The following is a 14,108-nucleotide window of genomic DNA, read 5'->3' as shown; positions in this document are numbered from 1 at the left end:
ACTGATGGTTGCGCAGTTACAAATCCCTTGCGAAGATAGTTACGTGCAAGAAGATTGCTGGACTCCTCTCCGCTGTAGGGTGGTTTACGTAACCACTGGTCGGTTCACATAACCACTAATCGCTTCTTCCACGATTGAATTCATGCTTCCGAAAACAAATAATCCCATACCCAACATGGATTGGTAACCGCACGAGAAGCCGTGGTTCGCCATATGCCTAAGCCATCTTATCCACTTTCCTCTTCTCGGGTTAAATATGTAACCCCCCTATTCCTTTTTCTCAAGTCTCTTTATTAACTTTTCTTAACTAGATACCCATGAATATCATCAGTGGTAGACTATTGTTTCTAAAATCTTTTTATTCAGATCATGCCATAACTGCATAATGCTTTGGACAATACTATTAGTTTTGCTACTTTTGATTTGGATAAGATATAAAAGGTTTGGTTCTGTGTATAAAACCGACATTCAATTAAACGGGAAAACATTCCTCATCACCGGGGGCAGTAGTGGTCTTGGAAAAGCTACAGCTATTGAAATCGCAAAGCGAGGGGCAAGAGTAATCATAGCATCACGTGGGGAAGAAAAAGGCCAGAAAAGTGTCGGCGAAATAAAATTAAAAAGTGGGAATAGTCATGTGTACTATATGAAGTTGGATCTCAGTGATCTGGATGATGTCCGAAGATTTGTTCAGGAATTTATAGAAAAAGAAGAAAGATTGGATTGTTTAGTAAACAATGCTGGTGTTATTTCATCTATGATGTCACAGAATGGACATGGAGAAATGTTGTCAATCAACGTACTTGGACCTTTTCTACTCACAAACTTATTGTTGCCAGTTTTGAAGGAAACTTCTTTCCAAAATCCTGTCAGAATTGTAAATGTTGCATCAGATGTATATTTAATGGCGGAATTAGATTTGAGTAACCTTGATGTGACCCTGGGGGAAAATGCAACCATGCGGAACGTTTTAGCACAATACGGTGCAACAAAATTGATGGTGATTTATATAACAACGGAATTAAATAAACGCTTGAGAGCAAATGACCCACAATGCAATGGGATTACAGCGTACGCTTTGCACCCTGGAACCGTGGGTTCAACAACTCTTGGGGCTGGATATTCACATAAAAGCAAATTCCATACTTTCATGAGGTTTCTAACATTTGCACTCACATCCCGACCCCCTTTTTATTGTTGTCAAACTGTGCTTTACTGCTGTATGGAAGATGGGTTGCAGAGTGGAGGTTATTATGCTGATATGAAGTTGAATGACCTTTGGCCCCATGCTAAGGACCCCACCGTTGCCAGAAAGTTATGGGATCGGTTGGAACATATGACAGGGCTGTATTGACTGAGATATTCAATGACAGTATTTTTATTCCAGGTAGAGAAAAGCCAACAAATTGCAAACGAAGGCCTTTCGCATAGCTATTGGATGGCTTTCCCAGCTTTTGGGAATTTATTGCATTGACAAAAACATTTGTCCGGCCCGTTTCAACACAGTTTGAGTCATATCCGGCCTGCGGTCGAAAAAGTTTGGTATCCCCTGTTCTATACCAATTAGTCGAATTGCATGTTTAAATAGTGATTTGTATCTCTTAAACCCTTACTGTGGTGAACATGCAGCACGAGATATGTAGCCTATATGTGTTTGAATCCATTTTATGATATTGCATTTAATCCTATTTTCACAGTACTTATTTTCTGCAATACTGAGGTTTTTCTTAATTACACATTTTTTACCTTGTCTCAGGTTTTATTGCCTCATTTAATTAATCAGATTTTTTTCATTCATATATATTTTATCATTAGTTAAGCTAATTATGCAGTCTTTTTCACGTTCAAACTTTGAGCAAATATTCCTATTTTATTGAATATATTTCTCTATTAAATATAAATGAAGTCGAACAAGGCCCTGTCAACAAACAGGCTGATCCAGGCCGGTTATGTTTATTAGAGTAACTAAACGTCCTTGTTCATTGCTTGCTCAGTTTATTCCAGAGTGTAAACTCTAGTCCAATGCAGAGAAAGAGAGCAATCTTATTTCCACCAAAAATTTCGAAAATTTTTATAAAAACGCAGTACCCAAGTTATATATATTTGTGTGAAGGTCATTGAAGCTCGTGACCATTTTATTTATGCGAATATCAAACTGTCATAGTTGCAACAATATAAAAGAGACAGAATCATTGCTCTCTTGAGTCACAAGTTAACTATGATTCATAGTAGATTTTATAAGTTTGTTTGAATGAAAAATCTAAATACAAGTCACAGTGACGCCATGACTTGAATCTTGTGAGGTATTTCTTCGAAAATCTTGTAAATTGTGATATTGTCTTTCTGTGAGTGGGGGATTCATATCCCGGTGGATTCATATGCATGTAATGTTTGAATAAAGACAACTATTCTATGTGCTTCAAGAGTCCTGTTAGTAACCAACATATTTGTTTTCGTGCGTAAGAAGACTCTTGAACACCTTTAATTTATCTAGTAAATTTTTATTATTTGACATAAATGCTATCACAGGGCCTGAGATATATATGTGTTTGTATTAATTTCATGAGCGAGAGCAAATGGAACATGTAACCCTTGTTTATGCAATACTGAAGTTTTCCTCACGTACACATTTTTTAACTTGTCTTAAATTTTATTGCCTTATTCCACTAATCAGATTTCTTCATTCTTCTACATTTAATCATTTGTTAAGCTAAATATGCAGTCATTGCCAAGTTCCAACTTTGAGCAAAATATTCCTATTTTATGTTATTGAATTTTTCTTTCCTGCAAATATAAATGGAGTGCACACCAGTTGCAATTGATAGATTGGCCGCACCTATAACAGGAAAGGTTATCTGATAAGAACTTCTTTAATTTTATTTATTGGGAGAAGAAAGTTAATAAAACTGTTTAATCACATGACGAACCATGGTCTCTTGTCTGGTTACCGCTAAGTGTTATTTATATGTAACTTGGTACGATCGGGTAGCGGTGTGAGTATGCCTATCAACTCAAGTCTGTCTGAAAATTGTTTAAAATCTGGTCTGTAAGCTTAGATAATTTATCTTGAACCTCTAACGATAAGTTATCATTTTTATCCTCACCCTTAAAATCTGGTCTGTAAGCTTAGGTAATTTATCTTGAACCTCTAACGATAAGTTATCATTTTTATCCTCACCCTTAAAATCTGGTCTGTAAGCTTAGATAATTTATCTTGAACCTCTAACGATAAGTTATCATTTTTATCCTCACCCTTAAAATCTGGTCTGTAAGCTTAGGTAATTTATCTTGAACCTCTAACGATAAGTTATCATTTTTATCCTCACCCTTAAAATCTGGTCTGTAAGCTTAGGTAATTTATCTTGAACCTCTAACGATAAGTTATCATTTTTATCCTCACCCTTAAAATCTGGTCTGTAAGCTTAGATAATTTATCTTGAACCTCTAATGATAAGTTATCATTTTTATCCTCACCCTTAAAATCTGGTCTGTAAGCTTAGGTAATTTATCTTGAACCTCTAACGATAAGTTATCATTTTTATCCTCACCCTTAAAATCTGGTCTGTAAGCTTAGATAATTTATCTTGAACCTCTAACGATAAGTTATCATTTTTATCCTCACCCTTAAAATCTGGTCTGTAAGCTTAGGTAATTTATCTTGAACCTCTAACGATAAGTTATCATTTTTATCCTCACCCTTAAAATCTGGTCTGTAAGCTTAGATAATTTATCTTGAACCTCTAACGATAAGTTATCATTTTTATCCTCACCCTTAAAATCTGGTCTGTAAGCTTAGGTAATTTATCTTGAACCTCTAACGATAAGTTATCATTTTTATCCTCACCCTTAAAATCTGGTCTGTAAGCTTAGGTAATTTATCTTGAACCTCTAACGATAAGTTATCATTTTTATCCTCACCCTTAAAATCTGGTCTGTAAGCTTAGGTAATTTATCTTGAACCTCTAACGATAAGTTATCATTTTTATCCTCACCCTTAAAATCTGGTCTGTAAGCTTAGGTAATTTATCTTGAACTTCTAACGATAAGTTATCATTTTTATCCTCACCCTTAAAATCTGGTCTGTAAGCTTAGGTAATTTATCTTGAACCTCTTATGATAAGTTATCATTTTGAGAAACTGATAGGACGTATTAACCATATGGTGGTGCGAAAAGTACTTTGATTTAGATTTCGTGTTCATATATTTGAGCATCGCTTTTTAGTTACTGGACACGAAATGATTCTATGAATCGTTTTGTTATTATGTTGTTGTTGGTATTCAGTGACACTCAGGCATTGGTAAAGGCTTTGCGACACAAAAGGATTGGAATTGCTCGTACGTACCAGAATAATTAAACTAAAAACTCGTTTCGCGGGCACCCCGTTTCAAGATAGGCGCTTCTCAACGGACCGAACAGTTTTTCCTTGTGGCCGCATTTGGCCCGCACTTCGCACACCCCCTGAACCTATGAATCTTCGCCATTTTCCGTGGTTAAAAGTTGCATTTTTTGCTAGAAGGTTAATACTCTTTTTTATTCTTGAATTTTCTATAAATCCTATGGTATCTGATATTTCATGAAAATTTTGCTATATTTTTATGTTTCAAGGGTTTTGATCTGTCAGGTGTTACTGCTTTTCGATTCGACACTTCGCGAAACTCGGAGATTAATAGACGCGGGTAGATCACATACGAAGAGCACTTCGATTTAGACTAGGTGTCCGTTTATTTGAGGCCCATTTTCTTGTTATTGGGCACTAAATGGCCTTCTGGATCGTTTTACTATTGTTGCCAAAGCCACTCTTTGGGTGTATTGTTATATGTCTGCACAACGGCTGAACGGCACAACTAAATGAAAAACATATAAAATTTTATATTACAGAAAATATTTGAAAAAATACTTTAATGAGACCGACCTGTTCCTGACAACGTATTATCCCATAGAAAAAATGCTGAAAATATTAACATGATCGCCCGTCCCACCCATTCTGTTTTTTTTTTAATTTGTTCAATACGAGTGATTGTTTTACTGTATTAATTTTTACGTATACACGACGTATATTTTCGAAGAAAATATCAAATCTTGCCTTCATTCCGGTGACGGAGGGTCTCAGTACTGGTCCAAATTTGATCGATATTTTGTTTTAACATAAGTTAGTGACGAGAACAATTTTATTACGAACCCGATGAAGCCCTTTTGCGACACACCCGGGTCTGCCTTTGGTGAAGTTGGATTGGTTGTTTCAAAATGTCAGGTGGAGCAAGAAACCTGTTATAGACAGGATTACCATATCGTGCTTATTTCTAAGATTTTTGCTTATTTTTTATCTCACGTTCTATGAAGCAACGATTCGCTTATTGTGCCTATTTTTGAGTTTTGTGCCGATTTTGTCTTAGACACATGGATTTCTCGTTCGGTGACCGTACATTTGAGCCCATACATTTGCACCCGTATATCCGCGGGTTCAATCTATATGGGAGTGCTAAAATCCATGCGTTAGAGTTAGTATGGGTTCAAATATCCGTAAAAATAAAATTTCTATAGTTGCAATAGTAAGCAGGTGCAATTGTCGTGGGTTCTAGGGTAATGGAACTGTAGGCACAATAATATCAAGTTGATTGAGTTTCGGTAATTCGGGCAAAACTAGTATTAGTAGCTGTAAATCGGGTTTAACTCAAATTCGCTGAATTAGGACAAAACCAGTTGGTCATAACAATTCTCAGTTGTTGTGCGTCATTCACATCGCAGACCATAGCCCGAAGACGAAACATATTGGTTTGATCGGACAATATAAATTAAAGCTCATGCCGTGCTTGATAGAACATTAAATTAGGGTCTCAAATTAATATATATAAGCACGTCATAGTTTGTATTAAAAAGATAAAAGTCAAGACAGGAAGTAACAGTATTTATCCGCAAGATACTGTAGAAATATGTCGATCAAGTTGGCAATAAAATATCAATTGTGTGCTGGTGAATTCTGACATCTTTGCATTCTTTATTGGGAGTGGAGATCAGGCAATCTCAGAAAGAGGGTGCAATAGAAATCAAGCTAAGGATCGGACCTCTTACATCAGCCTTCACTACACAATAACAATAATATTATTATAAAGGCTACAGAACGGCCTAGTTCATTTTTCGCGAATAAAGCTTCCGTGAAAACGAGGGACGATGTTTATTATTATAGGTGAGGGTGGTCCAAACTGCGGCCCACCGATACGTTCCATGTGACCCGCGGAACAATTTTAGCGTACACTACTAAACCATTGGCAGATATTTGTATTTATTAGCAGAACAATTTTGATTCACTTTCATAATATTCCAACTGGGAATAGTCATTTTCTTGATCCCGATGTCGATATTGGTGTTTTCACGGAATGTCATTGTTGTATCTGTAAACGTCAAGACGGTGGCTATATGGGAATGACGTCCTGTGATCGGTAAAAGGAGAATGAATTGTCTTGTGCAGACATGACCAAGCCGTGATATGAGCTAGCCTCAAGTAACTCCTCATTCGGAAAGACGTTTTGTGCCTTTATTTTAGTCAAAACACTCCTCTGTTTTCAAGCGTTGGCCATGTGACAGCAGTGACGAACCGCACAGCTGACTTGGCGCCGCACGATCCAGTTTATTTTTTCATCTAGGTCCGAAGTCCCAACTTGGACGGACTTGGTTGTTTTTTGACGGTAGCACTAGGCCTGCTCACGCTACAAGTAATAAATGCATCATACAATCAGTGTAGAAAAAAAGTGACCGAAGTAAACTGAGAGTAAACGTATTTCCTTACCCACAACAACCTAATTAAACCACAGTGTCTGATGTGTCGCTGACACGATGACTTAATAGTCTTTCGCGACTCCTCGTCAATTGCGAAACATTGTGTGTTTTTGATTTATTTGAATTTATTATTATTTGTTGACAATGTTTCATGCACGACGAAATAAAATATCTGAATCTGAAGTAATATCTGTCATAGTCATAGTCAAGTTTAAGCGACATTACAAAACCAAACACGAGAAAAGGTCCCGAAAATACAACGGTATTTCTCGAGAAGCAATTTTAAAATAACTCAAGGCTTTAGATATCTTCCTTATAATACTAATTAGAACTGCAAACTCTCGTTCTTAAATAAATTTAGCGACCTCGCGATGTTTTGATCACTTCTGCGTTTTCTTCGACTGCGGCCCGCGAGACCTCTTCGGAAGTTCTTGTAGCCCTTCAACCTCGGACCACCCTGTTAAACGTAATTCGTAATCATGCATCCCTGCGTGGTGTATGGTGATTTTTTACAAGCAGAACTTTCCCGACAAAAAATAGACTACAAGGTAGCGACTTAAGGGTGATTAAGAATGCCATACTGTAACATACAGACATACAAGGAATCATTTCGTCCACCACGTAACTCAGGGTGGTCCAAACTGCGACATTCCGTGCGACCCGCAGAACAATTTTAGCGTAAACTACCAAACCATTGGCAGATATTTATATTTATTAGTAGAATAATTTTGATTTATGTTTAAACTTTTCCAACTGAGAATAGTCCTTTTCCTAATCCCGATGTCGGGATTGATGTTTGTTAAAATCACGGAATGTCATTGTTGTATCTATAAACGTTAAGACGATGGCTATATGGGAATGACGTAGGCTACTGTGATCGGTAAAAGGAGAATGAATTGTCTTGTGCAGCATGGCTCTATCCCAGTGTTTCCCAAACTAGGGTCCGTGACGACGTCACAGGGGGTCCGCAGCGATATTAAGAGTCTGAAATATATACATTTATGCACTGTTACATAGAAATTCATAAACGAGATAAAGTTTTAAGTTAAACCAATCGCAAATTGTAATTGTTACGATTCCTTAACAATGGGAGTGAACAAGTTGTCGTAAATGTAGACCAGGCGTTTGCAACCTTTTTCGCAGGCGGGCCAAATATCAATAACTGGGTAAAACTGCGGCCCGCCCTTCATTTAACATAGGCTTTCTATTAGTTGCAGGCACAAAATAGTGTCTTTTTTTTATTGATCCCATGTCGTCATCATTAGAAGGGTACTTGCAGAAAACGCATAAATTTTTTAAAACTGTAATTCAAATATATATATTGTCACACCCAATTTAAATGAATTCAGTGAGAAATTTGCTGCTGGATTCTTTTCCCGACTACTTTTATCCAAATTTGCTTAAATGGAAGTGCTAGCAATTCGATATGACACCCATTTTAGAGAAAAATATGTAATCGAAAAGTGCCATATTTGAAGCAATGACTTTTTACAAATGTGGGAAGTTCCCTTAGTTGAGATGTTTTCGATATAATACGCCAAGATTCGTTTCCAAATTCTTTGCTGTCAAATCCTATTCTAGATTAGATTTAAACAAAATCAACTGATAGGCAGGGACCAAAGCTCATTTAGCTCTTGTATCTCTTAATGTTAAAACTGATTTTCAAATTGCCTAAATTTTAATTGCCCGTTCTTACAAATTCATTAGCGTCTTTTCCGCCTTTTTCTTTCAATTGTTCGCTGCTCGGCAAGTGACAGCTTTGTAAATCGCGTTGTTCGCTTCGCTGTTAGGACTTTGTAACGTCAAATGCATAGAAGATAAATCAGACTTGAATATAAGCTTTTGAACGCAAAAGACACCAGATCAAACTAAACTAAAAACTAGTTTAGTTGGCCGCACATCATTCAAAATAGGCACTTTTCCGCGGATCGCACAATTTTCCCTCGCGAGCCGAATCTGGCCCGCGGGCCGTACTTTGCACACCCCCTGTGCAGACGATCGTTACTTTCAGCGTCTGTGAGGTAGATCTCTGTCACTGAGCTATATTGTCGGCAATAATTGATTGTGTGCGTTATTGAGTTATCACCAGTAGAGAACTTGTGCGACTTTGTCAAGGTCATTTGAGCCCCGTTGCAGCAAGGAAGAGGCTAGTTTATTGTGCGAGACTATTCAAGTATACACAATTTTATTAGTTCCACATGTTCAATTACTACCGATAGTCCGAATATCGGGGTGCAAATAGATCATCATTTTATCGAATTGACGTTAGCCGACCAATATTTAACGTTATTTTGTATTTCGATTCAGACTTTCCTGAGTTTAATTTCGTCAAAATATATGTAGAACTATAAATTCGTTGTCGTAGAGTCGGACCTACGAGTTTGCTTGTCACAAATTGATCCGTCACATAAATGTCGTTTGTGTTGTTGTGTTTTAAATCCAAATGGAACATTATCCTTCCTCCCTGGTTACGAACATAAATCGGTATAGGATGGGGGTCCGTAAAAAGTATTATCCACAAACAGGGGTCCGCGGCTCAAAAAAGTTCGGGAAACTCTGACTATTCGATGAGATGATCTCTAGTCAAGTAACTCCTCATTTGAAGAGACGTTTTGTGCCTTTATTTTCAACACTCCTCTAATTTCAAGCGTTGGCCATGTGACAGCAGTGACAAACCGCAGAGCTGACTTGGCGCCGCGCAATCCAGTTTATTTTTTCATCTAGGTCCGAAGTCCCAACTCAGACGAAATTGGTTGTTGTTTTGAAGGTAACACTAGGCCTGCTCACGCTCCAAGTAAAAAATTCATCATACAATAAGTGTAGAAAAAATGATATCAACGTTGATTCCCAGTGTCTGGTGTGTTTTCAAATAATATTTGTTACGAAAGAATATAATTTTAAGCGACATTACCAAACCACACACAAGAAAAGATACCGAAAATACCACAATATTTCCCGGGAAGCAATTTCAATATAACTAGAGGCTTTATATCAGGGGTGGGCAACTTTTCTAGTCGGCGGGCCGGATGTGGGAAAATGAAGTCCTCGGCGGGCCGGATTATTACAAAAAATACTTTGGTATCCAATCTTTGTCAAATGCTCGACTCTCTCTGTCAACTTTACGTTTCTTGGGATATTCCATGGTCAATAAAACTTAATATAGAATTTAATTTCTAAAATCTAATTATATTTAGAATCTAAATATAACTGATAACAGTAGTGGGGAAGAAATATTTACAACGCTCTCTGCTTTGACCTTATGCTTATATTGTTTGTTTAACAAGTGTGCCAACGCAATTGTTTGTTCACTAAAGCAATTGTTTATTTCACCAGCTCGCACTGACAGTGCGATGAGAGTAGAGCAATCGTCAACTTTCAGGAATGATGCGTCGGACCACATAACAGAGTGTGGTTGGATACAGTCAGCGCGCCGTATGTTGCCCAAGCCCACCCCTGCTTTATATAGTTTCCTTGAAAAACTGATTAGAACGTCCTTTGGTCTGGATTTGCAAGGTATGCTTTTTGTTTGTACGGTTCTAATTGTGCCTTATGTTCATTTTTAGTTTTGGTAGTTAAAATCAAACTATTTTAAAATGCGATTTGGTCAAAACTTCAAATTCGCTACCAATCCATACCCTTCCGAACCCGAGACAGGGAACAACGTCCTGAGCGTCATGGGATAATCCTTGCTCCGCGCAGGTTTGGATGGCCATCCGCATGAGTATTGATGGAATGAATCATCGCCGTCTTAGGGTGTTTCATCTGGTGACCGTACATTTGAACCCATGTGTATATCCGCGGGTTCAATCTATATGCGGGTGCTAAAACCCATGGATTAGGGTTAGTATGGGTTCAAATATCCGTAAAAAAAAATTCCATAGGTGCAATAGTATGCAGGTTCAATCGTCGTGGGTTCAGATGTACGTGGGTTCAAATGTACGGGAACCGTTTCATCTAACAGCTGGTCGGTTACGGCTTCCTCCACCTTCAAGTTCATACATCTAAAACAAAAAATACCTCGCCATATGATGAGTATGATAGAATTCACATATCCGTCTTATCGTTATTCTTCTTACTCTGGATAAATATAATTTATTTATGGTTTATCTGTCTTATTTATCCTTTTACCTTTTCTCACCGTCAAGTGCAGTAATCAGTAATTTATTTTTTCACATGCTAAACTTTATGAATAAACAATGCCTAAAAATGAAAATAGTACTTCAGGGTGACGGGAGGCGCGAGACACCATTACTGGTTATCGATCAGCGACACCCGTGTGGGCGTTATATTGGAAGAGGAAATAAAAGACTTTTAGGTTAAAACTTTGCAAATCGAACTATACAAACATCTAGTGCAGCGATTCCCAAACTGTGCTCCGCGGGAGTCTTCCGATTGTTCCGTGGAGAGGGAATCAAAAATACGTCTGAATTGGTCGCCATGGCGATCTACGGATCGTGAAGTTATCGCCCAACTGACCGTTTAATTTTGGGTCGCGGTCGGCCTAAAGCGGACTAAGGTGGTATTTTCGTTAACCGTCGACCTAGTTTTTTGACTGTTAAGTTCATTACTGTATCAAGTTTACAGCAATCTTTTTGGTTTTGCTATCGGCAAACAATTAGTACGTCTAAACTAAAGAATAAAAGCAAAATGTGAACTCTTCTTCCTCCATCTCCGCCTGGTTTTACTTTGAAATGCTGAAAAAAATACTCTTGTTTGCGAAACTCGATTCAGCAGATAAATAAACTGTAGGTCTGCAGCTCGCGAAATTGCAGCAAGTGCTTCTATCTCCATTAGAAATAACATTCGAGGTAAACACTACCTAATGGAAAGTAAAAGACATAGATAGGTAAAATGAATTTATTGATTCATATACACAGCATTTAAATTAAGAAACAATAAAACATTTATGATAAATGCAATATGTAGAATATTCAATCATATTTAAGGTTTGTTTAACAATTCTGTTAGTTTTTGCGGCGCATTTGGCAACTCGCAACGGCGAATGCATAAGAAACCGCTACATTACACCGTTTTTTTTTTATCAATTTTACCCTTTTATTTTTTGGTGTTCCGCGATGTGAGATATAAAGTGTTCTGTGGCCGAAAAAGTTTAGGAACGCTGATCTAGTGAGTCTAATTTTAGAACTACAAGAGAGCTATGCTCAAATATATGGATACGTAGCGCCACCCAGTGGCAATAATTTTGATGACGTCATAGCGAAAAAAAAAGTAATTGCCTTTTGGAGAAAAATTTTATCTTTAACCACTGAAAATATCAAAGCAATTGGTCCAGTATTCAAAGAGAAAAGCGATTTTTTTCAAATGGAGACGGAGACAAATAACAATAACAACAAAATTTTGAAACGATCGTTATGGCCACTAAACGTGTCCAATAACTGACTTAAGCCGTAAAGAGTTGAACCGTAAATATATACGGTTGAACAACTTCAGACCAAAATAAGAATTTGGACTATTGGATTTAAAGTTCGGATTCTCATGAGCAATACAAGCAAGTGATCAGAATAAAGGACACCTCTGTGATAGTAATACATCAATACTTTTATTCAAAGCAAAAATGTTTATCCTAAAATCTAAATCTATAGAAACTTGATTGGTAGTAGTTCTTATCTGAAACAATTGGACTGCCTTCAAATATTTTTACGTAACAAGTAGCCTACGCATGTACCAGCGTTCGTTTGCTGCGTTTTGCACTTCCTTGAATCACATGCACAATTGCTAGCCCAAGGCCAGGGCACCACCTCAACTCCCCTCCACCCCGCAAAAAAATTTTGAAAGATGTTTTTTGAATAGCGATTAGTGACGCGGCGGTGTGTCTCACCATGATAAGCATTAGGAATACGCTCGCCACCTCACCTCTTGATTACCCTGCGAGGGTCCGCAGGTTCGAAATTCGAATCTTATGCGGGGATTTGTAAGTGGGAGAGGATTGCTTGACTCCTCGCCGCCGTAGGGTGATTCACGTAATCGCTGGTCGGTGGTTACGGCTTCCTGCACGAACAAGTCCATGCTTCCGAAAACAAATAACTGTCTAACTAATCCCATACCTGACATGGACTGGTAAGCGGACGAGAGGCCGTGATTCGCCATATGATTAAGCCGTTTTATCGCCTTCCCTCTCCCCTGAGATAATTATGTAAATTTTATCCTATCCTTGCCTAAATGCGTTGACATGACTGTAACGATCCAATACACTAATTTCTTTGTCATTTTTTAAACTTGTAGTATGCGTTCCTAATGTGCATTACACGTTATAAACTTCATTGTTGGTTTTGCTCGTTTTCCAGGCATTTCTGTAATATGATTTTTTTTTTTATTGAGTGTTGTGTTTTTACGGTGACGAAATAAATTGTATCGTTGTATTGTATCTGAGTTTTTTATTCCTAGTTTTAATATCAATGAATAATTATAATTTTTGTTTTTAATATGATAAGTTTATATTGTGGTGACGTATAAATGATATTTGATTCTTTTGTGTGTTTAATAGCACTGGCGTATGATAAGCGGGCAAGCTGTGGGGTAAATCGTATTATATATTTCAGTTACATTCGGTAAAAATAGTGAAAGTAGTGTTCCCAAACGTTGAAACAGAAGTCGGTTGTTCGAGGCTCCGGAAATCACGGACCCTCTAAAGTAGGTTGAAGTTGAGTGCGATTAGGATTACCAGTACCGGTACAGCAGTAATTTATCCGCAATTACAAAATATTACAATGAGTACGTTCAGGAGAAGTAGTTTATTAAATAAATGTCCGATAGAATGGAGGGAAATCCTATCAAGAAATAGAGAAAATAGTCCAAAGAGGTTAGATACCGGTACCAGTACCGGTACCGGTACGGTACTTGTACCAACACTTGTCAACAGGTACCGTACCGGTACCTAAAAGCAGAAAAGAACCAGTATTAAATTAATTCACACACTTACGCACATAAGTTACCACATTGTGTAGACCAGTCTGCTGGTCTGCCAGTGGTCGGCGAACTTTTTGTACTCGCGGGCCGCATATACACATTTCCGGTAGCTTGCGGGCCGCATTCATTTCTGCCTGCGAACAATCGCCATATTGAACTTGAAATTATGGCAGACACGCACCTTCTATTGCTGTGTTACAATGAGACGTTTATGTCGCCCTTCTCAATATATTATATTACAGTATTATCAAACAATACATGTTTTTATTCACTTAATGTTTTTTCTGTACCATGTTCAAAGCGTTGAAATCAAATAACAACCTTGTTGCCCCGCAGTGCATTGCCAAATGGTATAGTTAAAGTTACGAGAATTCAGGATCTTAAGTCAGAAAGGGATTATAATTCC

At 37.6% G+C, this 14,108-nt stretch overlaps 1 protein-coding gene across 1 annotated transcript; it reads left to right on the top strand.

Annotated features, from left to right (window-relative positions):
* The first annotated feature begins 301 nt into the window (after nt 1–301).
* On the top strand, nt 302–2,865 carry LOC120339623 (dehydrogenase/reductase SDR family member 13-like). Its single transcript, XM_039407790.2, has one exon. The coding sequence runs from the start codon at nt 386–388 to the stop codon at nt 1,352–1,354; it is 969 nt and encodes a 322-aa protein (XP_039263724.2). The 5' UTR covers nt 302–385; the 3' UTR covers nt 1,355–2,865.
* The last annotated feature ends 11,243 nt before the right edge of the window (nt 2,866–14,108 follow it).

Source organism: Styela clava, chromosome 9 (genome assembly GCF_964204865.1).
Source record: "Styela clava chromosome 9, kaStyClav1.hap1.2, whole genome shotgun sequence".
Taxonomy (NCBI): domain Eukaryota; kingdom Metazoa; phylum Chordata; class Ascidiacea; order Stolidobranchia; family Styelidae; genus Styela; species Styela clava.
This window is presented reverse-complemented; position numbering and strand designations above follow the sequence as displayed.

Bases quoted from the DNA above. Each gene is read 5' to 3' on its own strand.
- LOC120339623 (XM_039407790.2), top strand. From the start codon at position 386: ATGCTTTGGACAATACTATTAGTTTTGCTACTTTTGATTTGGATAAGA.